The sequence below is a fragment of the Balaenoptera borealis genome (assembly GCF_965194805.1).
Source record: "Balaenoptera borealis genome assembly, chromosome: 3".
NCBI lineage: Eukaryota > Metazoa > Chordata > Mammalia > Artiodactyla > Balaenopteridae > Balaenoptera > Balaenoptera borealis.
In genome coordinates, this window is record NC_138866.1 from 146325720 (window position 1) to 146340906 (window position 15187).

The 15187-nt window shown below is 50.8% G+C and overlaps 1 protein-coding gene across 2 annotated transcripts in view; it reads left to right on the plus strand.

Moving 5' to 3' along the window:
* The window catches only part of ACAN (aggrecan), a 63029-nt gene that overhangs the window by 35838 nt on the left and 12004 nt on the right, over positions 1-15187 (plus strand). For both annotated transcript variants that reach the window (XM_082384301.1, XM_082384302.1), the window contains exons 8-12: positions 1794-1968; positions 2467-2594; positions 3693-3986; positions 5773-5988; positions 8865-12068. In XM_082384301.1, coding sequence (XP_082240427.1) covers positions 1794-1968; positions 2467-2594; positions 3693-3986; positions 5773-5988; positions 8865-12068 — 4017 coding nt within the window. The remainder of the gene's footprint in view (positions 1-1793; positions 1969-2466; positions 2595-3692; positions 3987-5772; positions 5989-8864; positions 12069-15187) is intronic.

Sequence of the window (15187 nt, forward strand, 5' to 3'; positions counted from 1 at the left end):
TGGGGGTCTTCTATACCTTTAGCTTAACCTGGGACCTGGGACAAGCCTCCCTCCTCTCAGACTTGACTCTCCTCATTTGTGAAACAAGGGGGATGGGCCAGACCAGTGATACCCACGCTCTTTTGTGTGTCTATGGCTCTTTTGCCACAAAGCATTTCCTTCCAATGAAATCATAGGTGGTATATACAGGTAGAGGTGAAGTGTGATGGAGAATGGGGGCTCTTTTTCCCAGGGGCCCTCCTAGCCCCATCACGCACTTCTGCAGAATAGAACCGCTTGAGATTGGCTGCACTGGGTGACCCCTGGGCCTCTCACAGCACTGACCCTCCAGGACAGGGGTCAGTAAACTGGCCCGTGGACCAAATCCAGCCCATCCTCTGTTTTTATATGGCCCATGAACTAAGAGTTAAGAACCTTTTTAAATACTTGAGGGGAAAAGTCAAAAGAAGAAGAATATTTTGTGACATATAATGAAAATTATATAAAATTCAAATTTTAATGTCCACAAATAAAGTTTGATTGGAACAAAACCACACCCATTTGGTAACATGTTGTCTGTGGCCATTTAGAGCTATCACGGTAGGATTAAGTAGTTGTGCAGAAACCATTTAGCCCACAAAGCCTAAAATGTGTTCTGTCTGGCCCTTTTCAGAAAACGTTTGCCACCCCAGTTCTGGGATGATGGTGTTTTAGGTGCTTAATAAGTGTCTGGATGATTGGGATGTCACATCACATAAAGCCCAGCTGGTCCGCAGACTCAAGTCTGTGATCAGGAAGGACGTATTGAGGTGGCCTCCTTAAGGACCTTGGTGGTGTCCCCTCCTGGAGGAGGGGCAAATGGACACTGCCATCCACCATCACACCCACGATGCCACCAAGTGAGATTTCAGCCTGAATTGCCCAGATTAATACAGTATGTTGAGAAGGAAGAATTGTTTGGAAGTTTTGGAGTAACACCAACAATAGCTGAGTCCCAGGGTTGGCCCAGGGCTGGAGAGACCCTCACTCTCTCCACGTGGCCACCACATGGGAAGGTGCCAATGGACACATGAACATCTAACCCAGAACAGGACAAGAACAGGGGCAGACTCAGATTGGGGATCCACAGCTGTGACATAAACTGGCCAGTCACCCAGGGGAGTGTCAAAAGCAAATGTGTGTCCAGCTGAATGCAATGCGGGAGGCAGAGTAAGTAGGGGCTCCAGGATAAGCTACGTGGACCCCAGACCCTTTGGGAATCTGGCAAAAGCTATGAGTTCACTCCCCAGAAATACACCCGGTGCACCCACACAAACTCTTGCAGCCACTTTCAGGAGGACCACCCACCCACTGAACCCTGGAACCTGGGCCAAGTGGAAGAAATGCAGTGGTTGATTTCTTCCTTATCCTTCTCTATATTTTCCAAATGCTCTGTAATGATTGTTTATTCTTTCCATAATAAGAGAAAATGCATTTGTTTTAAAGAGTAACGGGAAAAATGAGCAGCCTAGGAGTGGGGAACCCAGAAAGGAGGGTTGGGAAGACTTACGGCAGAAGAGTCCTAGAAGGCTCTCTCAAGGAGGTGGCTTTCAGGAGTGGTTTGAACAAGCAGAGAGGACTAGCTTGACTAGGAATCAGATCGGGAGTAGGAAAGGAAGGAGGGGATGAAGGGAGGTCATTCCTCAAGGAGCCAGGGCTCCCTCCACACCTGCAGAGCCTTGAGAACCAAGCACCATGGTCACTGGCATTGTCGCACCTGGTCCGTGCCTTGAGCCTGACCTGTCTCTCTTTCTCTCCCTCTCCTCCCCACCCAGGAGTTGTGTTCCACTACCGCCCGGGCTCCTCCCGCTACTCACTGACCTTTGAGGAGGCCCAGCAGGCCTGCCTGAGCACCGGGGCCGTCATCGCCTCACCCAAACAGCTCCAGGCCGCCTATGAAGCAGGCTACGAGCAGTGTGACGCCGGCTGGCTGCAGGACCAGACCGTCAGGTGACAGACTAGCTGGGCTCCCCTCTTAACCCAAACCCAACCATGAGAGGTCGGGCTTGGGGAGCCAGAGCGGGCACCCACCACACTGCATGCCCATTAATTAGTGGTTTCTGGCTAATCCCTTAATTTCTCCCTCAGAATCAAGGCATATTCTGAGACAGTGGGGATGGACCTCAGGTGACATTAACTCCTTGGACATTTCACCTGAAGAGACATAGAGAGTGCTCCTTGTCAAGCCCCGCAGTCCTCCCCAGCTTGGCCCTTCCATGCCGTGGGCTTTCTTCTGAAGCCAGGAATCCCCCAGGGACCCCCAGACCCTTCCCCCAGCCACACAGGGAATGTGCTGCATGAGAGGTTCCTTCCTGGTTTGAATCCCACTGGACAGCAGAAGACACACCCTGCCCAAGTCCCCAAGTGACCTGCCGGCCACACTCTGAGGCCCTGCATCCCCAGCCCCCAGAACAGGCCTTCATCCGCCCCTCCCATCCTCCTCTGCAGATACCCCATTGTGAGCCCACGGACCCCGTGTGTGGGTGACAAGGACAGCAGCCCGGGGGTCCGGACCTATGGCATGCGACCACCACCAGAAACCTACGATGTCTACTGCTACGTGGACAGACTCGATGGTACAGACCACGTTCTCACATTTCGGTCTCTAGACAGGCAGGGGGCTGACGGGGTGACACAGAGAAGAGGGAATTACCATCAACTTAATCCCATTGCCACCTGGGCGGGGAGCAGGGGAAGGATCCTGTTTAAGAAAGAAGGGCTTCCCAGCCGGTCTCTCAGGTCAGGCCCCTCCTCTCCCTCCCAGATGGTTCATGTGGGTTCCCCAGCATTGCGGGGGAGCATTGGTTTCTTGTAAAAGCAATAAGTTCTATGGATAAATGAATTAATTTACTTACACCAAAAAGTATTATATATACCTTCTGCCTCATGGAGAATCCCAATGCCCATGAACAAATCAAAGGCTCTGAGAAGTCCTGCAGTAAAAACAATCTCTTTAACTCTGCTTAACCAAGCATCGCCCAAGCTTAGTTAAACACAGACCCTTTGTTTGGTCTTATTTCATTTCTTTTCATTTCAATTAAAATCACCAAATTACCGTTCCAGTGAACCCAATTTTGGAAATGCTCGTATTCAGGAAAGATCTCAACATTGCCACTCACTTGTTTTGGGAACTGGACAAGTTACTTAACCTCTCTAGGCCTCAGTTTCCTCATCTATAAAATGTGGCTGATTTATGCTTATGCCAGAGACTTTTTTGAGTATTAAATAAGACGTGCATGAAAAGTGTCTGGTATAAGCAGGTTTTCGGTAAATGTGAACTTCCTTCCCCCAAATCAGACAGAGACCCGGGTATTGTTCTGGGTATTGGGACCCCAACCCCCAACAGCGGCTACAGGCCCCGCCTCCTGCCCTCGATGAGCTCACAGGGTGGGGATGACAGTGGGGTGGGTGGGTTGGCAGGTCCACAGCATTCAGTGCTCAGTGATTAAGTGCTGTGGTTTAGGGGAGCACAGGGTGCCCAAGGGAGTTCTCTTAGCCAGAGGAGGGGGTGCCTAAGTGTGACTGGAGAATCCAGAAAGGAGGGAAGGAGGGAAGGTTCCTTCCACGGAGAGACACCAACTCGTCTTAGTTCAGCTGCCCTGCCCCTGGGTGAGCAGAGGCTGCTCTGGCCATGAGGGTGGAGGGTCACACCTGCCATCTGCCTCTGCCCCCAGGGGAGGTGTTCTTCGCCACACGTCTGGAGCAGTTCACCTTCCAGGAAGCACAGGAGTTCTGTGAATCCCAAAACGCCACACTGGCCACCACGGGCCAGCTCTATGCTGCCTGGAGCCAAGGCCTGGACAAGTGCTACGCTGGCTGGCTATCTGACGGCAGCCTCCGCTACCCCATCGTCACCCCAAGGCCTGCCTGCGGCGGGGACAAGCCAGGTGTGAGAACCGTCTATCTCTACCCCAACCAGACAGGCCTCCTGGACCCGCTGTCCCGGCACCACGCCTTCTGCTTCCGAGGTACGTGCCTTCACCTCTCCTCCGGCACCCCTTCTGTCTGGGGTGGTGACTCCCCTGGCTCACCCCTCCTGACCTCCGTCCATCCATCACAGCAAAGAAGAAAAAGTCAGTTTTTTTGGGGCAGGGGCAGCTCTGGAGGTAGCATGACCTTAGGCTTTGACCCCAAGGCAAGCACATCCTTCTAAAATGCTCCCAGAGACACATAGAGAGAAATGAGTAAGAACTTGGGCTCTAAGATCAGGCAGACCTGAATTTTAATCATGGCTCTGCTGCTTAGTAGCTGTGTGACCTTGTGCAAGTCACTTAACCTCTCTGTTCCTCTGCTTCATCTATAAAATAGTGATACAATAGTTCCTACCTCAAAGAGTTGCTGGAAGGATTAACAAGGGTAGTGCACACAGAATGCTTGGCATAGTGCCTAGGACATAGTAAATGCTCAATAAATGTTACCTTTATTATTATAAATAAATAACACATATATATACATATACTGTTTTAATTTGTACACCTTTGTCAAATTTTCACCTTCTAAATATTTCTGTGATGAGTTTAGTCAAATTATTATTCTTCACCAAGCACCAAAAATTCACATTTTAAATTGACCCATGCTGGGTACTTGATGCCATGTTACCAGAGTTCTGAGAGTGACGTCATCAAACAACTCAGTGGGCATGGCCAGGGCATGGCCAAGGGCTTGCTGGGTTCTGATTGGATGAGTTCTCACAGGGTCCATGGGTCTAGATGCACTGCCTAGAATGTAGATTGTAGTAATGGCTTTTGCCATATTTTACATATTATGCATCAAAACTCAGTATATTTGTAACTGCCCGTGAATCTGTAATTATTTCAAAATAAAGTTAATTTTAAAAAAACCCTGAGTGCCCTAAAGTTTCCCAGACTTTCAGGTCCCCTTTTAAAACCTAATTCAAAGAAAGTTCAGTCCCACTCTGCCAGCCTAAGAAAGCCAATCCCCTCCCAGAGGATTTGATGAGGCTCTTACCCCAGTACCCTTCTCCCTGCTCTGGGAAGTAGAAGCCAAGCCAGTTAGCCTCCCAGTAAATTCCTCCCATGCATCTCCACCATCCATTCCCAACCCTCTGTAAACTCAGCCTCTTATATAACTGCCAAGAAGTTTGGCTTCCTTCCCAATCGAGCCCACTAAACCAGAACAATTACCCCCAGTCAATGAATCCTGCCTTCAGCCATCAGTGCCAGGATGGCTTCATGCATTTTAAATAGCACTCTCCTGATTTTGATCCAGACACACTTGGAATATAATTTCTGTCCCCAAGAAAGGCAGCATCATTGCAGTACTTGAGAGCAGAGAGTCTGGCACCAGATACTTGGATCCAAAGACTAGATCTATCACTTAGAAGCCACTGACACTGGACAAGTCACTTAACTCTGTGCCTTAGTTTCCCTATCTGTAAATGAGATAATAGTATCTGTTTCACATGGCCATTGTGGGATAAAATGATTTTATATACATAGCACCTTTAAACAACGCCTGGCAGGTATAATAGATTCTGCAGAAGAGGTGCCCCAGACCACCCTGAAATAAAGTGCCGATGGTGTGTACATATCGATACAGCTGATGCAAAAGGCTCTTATTAATTGAGGACAAGAGCCATCCTACTGGACTGGGCAGGGCGGTGGGAGGCCGAGGACAAGTAAAGTTTGTGCACAGGCCTGGCCCACCTCAGAATCCCATAGTTCCCCTCAAGAAGGGCCAGCCTGGGTCGGGTCACTGGTAAGAAGGAACCCTCACCACCCACATGCCCTTTAGGTGTCTCGGCGGCACCCTCTCCAGGAGAAGAGGAGGGTAGCGCACCCACAGAGCGCCCTGAGGTGGAAGACTGGATCGCTACTGAAGTGGGGCCCAGCGTGACTGCGGTCCCTGTTGGGGAGGAGACGACTGCAATCCCAGAATTCACCACTGAGCCAGAAAACCGGACGGAATGGGAGCCCGCCTACACGCCAGCGGGCACTTCCCCACTGCCAGGTCTGTGTGGCTTGGGCTCCGGGGCACATCCCGATGCATCACACGCCTGGCAGCCTAGGGTGTGCCCTGGGTGTGGGGAGGGCAGGGTTGTCTCTCCCTGGGACTTGTGCTCTGTTTCCCCAGCCCTTACACTAGCTAAGTGTGCTGCTGTGGGCAACTTCGGGAGAGAAAGGGCAGCTTTGTTCATAAAACACACCTCTTTCCCTCTCTCTCTGTCTCTGTCTTTCTCTCTCTCTCTCTGTCTCTCTCTCTCTGCACTGTCTTCCAGCTACACACCCCAAATGCCCAGCACTGTATCAGTCAGAAAGCTCTCACTCTGTGCTCCTGCATTTACACGCCTCCTCTCTAACCTCTTAAAAACTCTCTTGCAGGAGGAGCTCCAGTAGAGGGGAAAGGGCCTGGGAGGGGGTGGCTGTGGGCAGTCTGACTGTGACCTGTCTCCTTGCGCTGCTTCTCCTTCCGTGTCCCTCTTCTGGGCCAGGCGTCCCCAGTCAGAACTTGCTGAGAAACATCTGTTATGATTAAATCAGATGGGACTTGATGGGATGAAATCTGAAGACCCCAAACCCTATTGGAAAAAGCGTTTTGTAGCCATAAGGTTTGGGAAATCCTGGCTTACAGGAAGATACAGATTTCCCCCACTGCAGACCTTATCAGAGCCTTGGATATGCTAATATGCTAATATGTAAGGCAGAGGGGGGCAATGTACTCAGTGTGTGCCAAATGAATCTGATCACAGGGTCTTTTTTTTTTTTCACGGAGCATTTTCTTTTTTAAAAAATTATTTATTTGTTTATTTATTTATTTATTTATTTTGGCTGCGTTGGGTCTTCGTTGCTGCACATGGGCTTTCTCTAGTTGTGGCGAGCGGGGGCTGCTCTTCGTTGCAGTGTGTGGGCTTCTCAGGGCTTCTCATTGCGGTGGCTTCTCTTGTTGCAGAGCACGGGCTCTAGGTGCACGGGCTTCAGTAGTTGTGGCTCGTGGGCTCTAGAGCGCAGGCTCAGTTGTTGTGGAGCACGGGCTTAGTTGCTCTGCAGCAATGTGGGATCTTCCCAGACCAGGGCTCGAACCCGTGTCCCCTACATTGGCAGGTAGATTCTTAACCACTGCGCCACCAGGGAAGCCCCTTCACGGAGCATTTTTAACATGGCCCCCTTTGGGTAAGGCTGAATTAGAGCAGTGCACAGTAACCTGTGTGCACCTTTTAGAGTCAGCTCGCCCAGGCGTACATGCATTTGAAGAAAGGAATATATCAAGGCTTCCCAATAATTTATCCAGTCATTCAGTGCACACTTCCCAAGCAATTTGGCCACACCAAGTGCTCCTCTGGGTGCTGGAAATGCAAAACCAGAAGGTAAAGGTGCATCAGTGGAGCAGGTGGGATTCTAACCCCGAGACCTCACCCAACAGCCACACCTGCTTGAGGCCTTTTCCTCGACCTTCACCAGGACAAGAATAACCAAGTCCTCTTTGGCATGAGTATGTGGCTTGGCACAGGACTCGGGAAGCCACTAACGGGAGTTATCCATGGGAGGGGACTCCAGTGGCCCCATAGAAATGTTTTCCAATGTTTCTTCAGTTCCCCACCACCTCGCTGATTTGAGCCTTATCAGGGAACCATCTCTACTGCTATTAATTCTGTACCTTTTTCTTTAAATTGACTTCCTTTTGAAAAGAAAGGTAGATGTATTTCAAAGAGAAACATTGTATCATATCTGTAAGTGGCTATTTTCTGATATGTGCTGTGTGTGTGTGTATATATATATATATGTATATATATACATATATATGTGTGTGTATATGTGTGTGTGTGTGTATATATATATATATATATATATATATATATATATATATATATGTGTGTGTGTGGTTGGCCAAAAAGTTCATTCGGGTTTTTCCATAGCCTCTTACGGAAAAACGCAAACGAACTTTTGGGCAACCCAATACACGTATGTGTGTGTGTGTGTATATATCCATCTAAAATCGTCTTGCATGTCACCACTGCTATATCGAACTCCCCACCCCCCTCCAGGATTCTCCTTTAAGTGAGAGTAGGCTGTAAACCTGCCCACTGGGACCCAGTACCCTCTGTGCTCATGTTCTCTGCCTGGGAAGTTAGCCCAAAAATACATGCAAGGTATAATCCCAGCTAGTTATTTTTAAATGCCAAAGGAAACAAGACAGAAAGAAAATAATGTAACCATGATTATTTAGGATGGTGGGGTTTTCTTTTCTTTTTCTTTTCTTTTTTTTCTATATTTTCCAAATCCTCTGTAATAGGGCTCTCAGAATTGAAAATTTGATGTATTTTTGCAAACATCACCTGGCCCTCTCAGCCTCAGAGGGATGGGCTCCGATGAACAATTCCCACTTTCAAGGAGTATCAGCATGGTAGGGAGAGCTTATTAAAACACATAGTGCCATGTCCCGCCCCAGAATTCCTAAGTCAGTGGAGCTGGGGTAGGATCTGAGAATTCGCTTTTCTGTCAAGCTCCCAGGTGATGCTGGTGCTGATGGTCCGGAGACCACACTTTAAAAATCATGGTTTTAGATAAATGAGGTAATAATGTGGAAGTACTTGAAAGGTGACCTTGGCTGTCTTCAGTGGCAGCCAGTCCCCCACATTCTGTGACTAGTGTGAATGGCGACCCCTAGGGTCTCACAAAGCATAGCCTGAGGGTGGCGGGGAGTTTCCTGGTCCCCATCCTTCCCAAGAGGCTGTGCGAGGTTCCATTAGCAAATGCCTGGACACATCTCTGAGTTCTTGAGAGAAAAGTTTTACTGTGGAAGGAATGGAGTTCAGCTTCTCTGCATGAGCTTAAAATGGGGCAGAGTTACTAAATCCACACCTCATCTTTCTTCTTCCTTTCCTCCAGAGATCCCTCCTACGTGGCTTCCCACTAGCGCAGCAACAGAGGAGAGCACAGAAGGCCCTTCTGCAACGGAAGTGCCCTCAGCCTCGGAGGAGCCGTTGCCCTCAGAAAAGCCGTTGCCCTCAGAAGAACCATTCCCCTCAGAGGAGCCATCCCCCTCAGAGGAACCATCCACACTTACAGCTCCAGTGCCCAGCAGGACTGAGCTGCCAGGCTCTGGGGAGGTATCTGGGGTGCCTGAAGTCAGTGGTGACTTCACAGGCAGTGGAGAAATTTCAGGACACCTAGAGTCCAGTGGGCAGCCCTCAGGGGAAATTGCAAGTGGACTGCCTTCTGAAGACCTTGACTTCAGTGGGCTCACCTCTACAGTGGGCTCAGGCCTGCCCGTGGAAAGCGGACTGGCTTCAGGAGATGAAGATAGAATTACGTGGACCAGCACTCCTGAAGTTGACAGGTTGCCCTCTGGAGGTGAGGTCCCAGAGGGCTCTGTCTCTGGAGTAGGGGACCTCAGTGGACTGCCTTCTGGAGAAGGTCCAGAAGTCTCTGCCTCTGGAGTAGGGGACATCAGTGGACTTCCTTCTGGAAGAGAGGACCTAGAGACCTCTGTCTCTGGAGTAGAGGACCTCAGTGGACTTCCTTCTGGAGAAGGTCCAGAAGTCTCTGCCTCTGGAGTAGGGGACCTCAGTGGACTTCCTTCTGGAGAAGGTCCAGAAGCCTCTGCCTCTGGAATAGAGGATCTCAGCAGACTTCCTTCTGGAGAAGGTCCAGAAGCCTCTGCCTCTGGAGTAGAGGACCTTAGTGGACTTCCTTCTGGAAGAGAGGGTCTAGAGACCTCTGCCTCTGGGATAGGGGACCTCAGTGGGCTTCCTTCTGGAGAAGGTCCAGAAGCCTCTGCCTCTGGAGTAGGGGACATCAGTGGACTTCCTTCTGGAGGAGAGGGTCTAGAGACCTCTGTCTCTGGAGTAGAGGACCTCAGTGGACTTCCTTCTGTAGGTGAGGATCATCTAGAGACCTCTGCTTCTGGAGTAGGGGACCTTAGTGGACTTCCTTCTGGAAGGGAAAGTCTGGAGATCTCTGCTTCTGGAGCTGAGGATCTTAGTGGGTTGACTTCTGGAAAAGAAGACTTGATTGGGTCAGCTTCTGGAGTCTTGGACCTTGGCAGAATACCTTCTGGAACTCTAGGAAGTGGGCAAGCTCCAGAAGCAAGTGGCCTTCCCTCTGGATTTAGTGGTGAGTATTCTGGGGTGGACCTTGGAAGTGGCCCATCTTCTGGCCTTCCTGACTTCAGTGGACTTCCATCTGGGTTCCCAACTGTCTCCCTAGTGGATACTACATTGGTGGAAGTGGTCACAGCCACCACTGCAGGCGAACTAGAAGGAAGGGGAACCATTGGCATCAGTGGTGCTGGAGAAACAACTGGGCTGCCCTTCAGTGAGTTGGACATTAGTGGAGGAGCAAGCGGACTCTCTTCAGGAGCTGAACTCAGTGGCCAGGCATCTGGGTCTCCTGACATCAGTGGGGAAACATCTGGACTCTTTGGTGTCAGTGGACAGCCATCAGGGTTTCCTGACATTAGTGGGGGAACATCTGGGCTTTTTGAAGTCAGTGGGCAGCCATCAGGGTTTTCTGGGGAAACATCTGGTGTGACTGAGCTTAGTGGACTGTCCTCCGGACAACCAGAAATCAGTGGAGAAGCTTCTGGAGTTCTTTCTGGCATTGGTCCACCATTTGGCATAACCGACCTGAGTGGAGAAACGTCCGGGATCCCTGATCTCAGTGGGCAGCCATCGGGGTTACCAGGGTTCAGTGGGACAACATCCGGAATCCCTGACCTGGTTTCCAGTGCCGTGAGTGGCAGTGGTGAATCTTCTGGCATTACATTCGTGGACACCAGTTTGGTTGAAGTGACCCCAACTACATTTAAAGAAGAAGAAGGTTTAGGGTCCGTGGAACTCAGTGGCCTCCCTTCAGGAGAGGCAGGCACATCTGGGATAGTGGATGTCAGTGGACTATCTTCTGGAGTAATTGACTCCAGTGGGTTTACACCCCAGCCTCCAGAATTCAGTGGCCTGCCAAGCAGAGTAGCTGAGGTCAGTGGCGAGTCCTCTGGAGCTGAGAGTGGGAGCAGCCTGCCCTCCGGAGAATATGACGGCCGTGGACTTCCATCTGGTTTCTCCACTGTCTCTCTTGTAGACAGAACTTTGGTGGAATCTGTAACCCAGGCTCCAACAGCCCAAGAAGCAGGAGAAGGGCCTTCGGGCATTTTGGAACTTAGTGGTGCCCCTTCTGGGGCACCAGACATGTCTGGAGACCATTCAGGACTTTTGGACCTAAGTGGACTTCAGTCTGGACTGGTAGAGCCCAGTGCAGAGCCATCCAGTACTCCATATTTTAGTGGGGACTTTTCTGGCACCACTGATGTAAGCGGAGAATCCTCTGCACCCACGAGCACCAGTGGGGAGGCCTCAGGACTTCCAGAAGTTACTTTAATCACTTCTGAGTTCGTGGAGGGTGTTACTGAACCAACTGTTTCCCAGGAACTGGGCCAAAGACCGCCTGTAACATACACCCCCCAGCGTTTTGAGTCCAGTGGAGAAGCCTCTGCCTCTGGTGATGCACCAAGGTTCCCCGGGTCTGGGGTAGAAGCATCATCAGTCCCAGAATCTAGCAGCGAGATGTCCGCCTATCCTGAGGCTGAGGTGGGAGCATCTGCTGCCCCCGAGGCCAGCGGAGGCACTTCCAAGTCCCCTGATCTGAGTGAAACCACCTCCGCCTTCCATGAAGCTGATCTGGAGGGAGCCTCAGGCCTGGGAGTGAGAGGTAGCACCTCAGCCTTTCAGGAAGGCCCCAGGGAGGGCTCGGCTGCCCCGGAAGTGAGTGGAGAGTCAACCACCACCTATGACGTGGGCACAGAGGCATCAGGTTCACCTTCGGCTACTCCCGTGGCTTCTGGAGACAGGACTGAAATCAGCAGAGACCTGTCTGGTCACACCTCGGGGTTGGATGTCATCATCAGCACCACCATCCCGGAATCCAAGTGGACTCAGCAGACCCAGAGCCCTGCAGAGGTGCATCCAGAAATCGAGTCCTCAAGCCCCGTGCACTCAGGAGAAGAGACCCAAACAGCCGAAATACCCACCTCCCCAACTGATGCTTCCATCCCAACCTCTCCAGGAGGGACAGATGAATCAGAGTCAACCATGACAGGTATTGTTGGGATTATTTTCCTTTAAATGGGTTTGGGTAGTTCAGACTGTAGCCGTGTAGATTCAAGTTCTGAGCACAGATGAGCTACGCAGCCTCAAGCAAGTTTCTTAACCTCTCTGAGCGTCATCTGTAGAACGGGAATAGTACCAAGGAAGATTAAGCAAGATATAAATATGTAGAGAACAAGCGTCATACTTTGCACACAGGGCACATTTGTAGATGCATGATTATTATTGTTACAGTGGAGTTACATGACGCAAACATTTATATGTGAATTCAACTGTCTGTACTTGGCACGGGAAGCACTATTTAGACAGTGCTGGAAATTCTGCTCATGCCCCTTTCCCATGGAGTGAGTGTGAGATGAGAGAATGAATCTGCTGATGACATTTATGCCCCAGTATTTGCTTTGTGCAGGGTGAAAACCTGCACAGTTCAAGGAACTATGAAGCGTCATTTTGGCTGTGTCCTGCCTTTAGACCCTGCCTCCCCACCCTCACCCTGTGCAGGTGAATCCTCTGTACTATAGTGATGGCCTCACCTTGACACAAACCTGGCACTGGGCACCAGAGGCTGATGATTTTCCTTTGCTTTTTGTGTGGGATCCCTTGCCTCCCCCTGTGTACTGAGAGACCTTCCCCAGTCAGAGAGCCCCCAACCGCTCCCAGATGCTGGGGCTCAGGAGGGACAGAGACCTCAGAAGCGTGTTGACCCAGAACCAGCCTTGTGGGCTTCTGGGGCCTCAGGCCTCACCCTCAAGGTCGTAGAGGCTGCGCTGTACCCCAGGCAGCTACATTCTTGATGCTCAGCCTCTCCCCGGGGGTTGCAGACCCCACCACCTGTGCCAAGGAGCCCTGCGCGGTGTTGGGACCTGCCAGGAGACGGAGGGACACGTCATATGCCTGTGCCCCCCCGGCCACACTGGCAAGCACTGAGACATAGGTAAGACCCTCATAGGCCATGGGGGGTGCAGGCAGAGGGGGTTGGGAGGAGGCAACCAAAGTCAGTTGGGGCTCAGGCTTCTCACACTGGGAAGGAGAGTACACGGTGACGTGTTGGGTAGCAGGCACAGGGTAAACACAGCACGTCTTTCTAGAGCGTCCGGTCTACATGGCGGTTTAGGAGCAAAAAGTCAAGTAATTAAACTGAGAAGTAGTTCGTTTTTTTTTTTTTGTCAAGCCAATGATTGTTTTATGAGTAGAATGCGAAACGTGCTGGAATTTTGAAGATAAAACTTGAGACTTCAAAGAAATGTTGAGCTAGGGCGTGTGTTGAGGAGACCCCGTCACGCCCCGCAGTTCCCGGGAGGGAATCTCCATGGGGGCTGTCTTGCATCATGCAGAGTGGAGCCCTCCAAGAAAGCCCCTATGTTCCCCTCCACGCTTGCGTCTGGGTGGGGTTTGGGTCCCCTTCTTGCCCTGAAGGAGATGACACAGACAGAGCTTGTCACTCCCAGCTCCAGGATTCATGGCTGCAGGTCAGCTGTGACCCAGCAGTGCCCCACCCCTGGGCACCCACCACCCTGGGGCCCCTGTTTGCCCAAGCAGCTTGTGGGATGAGTGAGGAGCCTGGGGGATCCTCTGATTGGAGGTGGCCCTGAAAACAAGATGATTAGAATCTACCTGTCGCTCCCTAAACACCTTGAGGCCTGTGGCCATGAGGACATCTCAGCTCATTAACATCACCACCCTTGAGAAAAGAAATGCCCAGTCCCCTCCAAGCTCAGATTCTTGGGTTAGCTCTCTGTGCTGCTCCCAGGCCCTTAGCCCCGCCCTGTCTGAAGTCAGGCATCAGAGACCCAAGGCCTTCCCTAAAAGGGCTTCATACCTAGGACACATGCAAAATACCTTTACATCATACACAAAGAAGCATTCTGTGTTTATAGACATTAATATATATGCAAAATAACACCTCATAATACATTATATACTCATAATATAAAGATGCTGTATCCTTAACACTTAGACAGGAAATATATATGTTTATATAAACAGGCACTAGGGTGAATACCTATTCACTCTCTCCCGATTTGGAGTCAGCCTCTGCCCACGTGTGGGGGGCCGTGACTGAGAACACTATGGGCCTCCGTGGCCAGAGAAGGTGGGCTCTCCTAGGAAGGTCCTGGCCTTTCTACCGAGGGGACAGTGTTCCCACTGAGCCATAGTGACCCCAGGGGCTATAGACATACCCCTCTGTCGTCCACCCCCAAGGGGAAGGCAGAGCACTGCCTCTGTCCTGGGAGAGCCCACCCCTGATGAAAACTTAGGGAGACCTTGTGCGCTTTCCAGCACACAAAGTCTTCAGTCGGCAGTGGGAGTGGCTCTGTCTGTCACGTGAGCAGTGCCCCTGGGGGGCATCGTGCCAGGTGTGCACACACGTCCCCCCCTGGGTCTGGGTGTGCAGGTGGAGAGCAGCAGGGGGCCCATCTTGGGTGAAGTGTTGTGGAGCTCAGCTCTGTTGGCCAGCTCAGCCTGGGTCAGCGAGGAACAGACTCAGAGCCCGACAAGACTTCCGGGGTGGGGACAGCCACCAGGACCCCTTGCCCTCTTTTGGTATCTTCTGACACCTCTCTCCATTCTTAGCAACTGCTTCCCCAACCTGAGGCTTGAAGCAAAAATGTGACATTGGTATCAGAAGTCACACAGCAAGCCTCATGTCCTGGCACCTCTGAAATTAGAAGTAGGTGACAATGGCCCTTAACTAATCTGCTATAAGGACAACTTTTCTCTAATGGTGTATATTTCCAAAGGGCTTTCTTTCCCACAGTTTCTTCCTAGGCAGCTCTGAGAGCTTGGTAATCATCCGCATTTGAAACTGCAGCACAGAGAGGTTAAGTGATTTGCCTAACTTCACTGAGCAAGTCCAATCAAGAACTGAGGTGTTCGCTGTTTAACACACTCGGTTAAATAAGAAGCCTTCTCTTGAACATAACAACCGGTTGTCGGTCTTAAAGAGCTAGAAGCCAGACTTCAGGGGAACCAGAATGAAGAACAGCTGTAGAATTGGAGTTGGTCCAACTAGACACTCACAGACAAGCCCTCACTACCTCATTTGTAAATAGGGTCAAAGGTAGTGGTTCTCAGCTTTAAGAAATTCTGATGCCTGGGCCCCACCCCCAC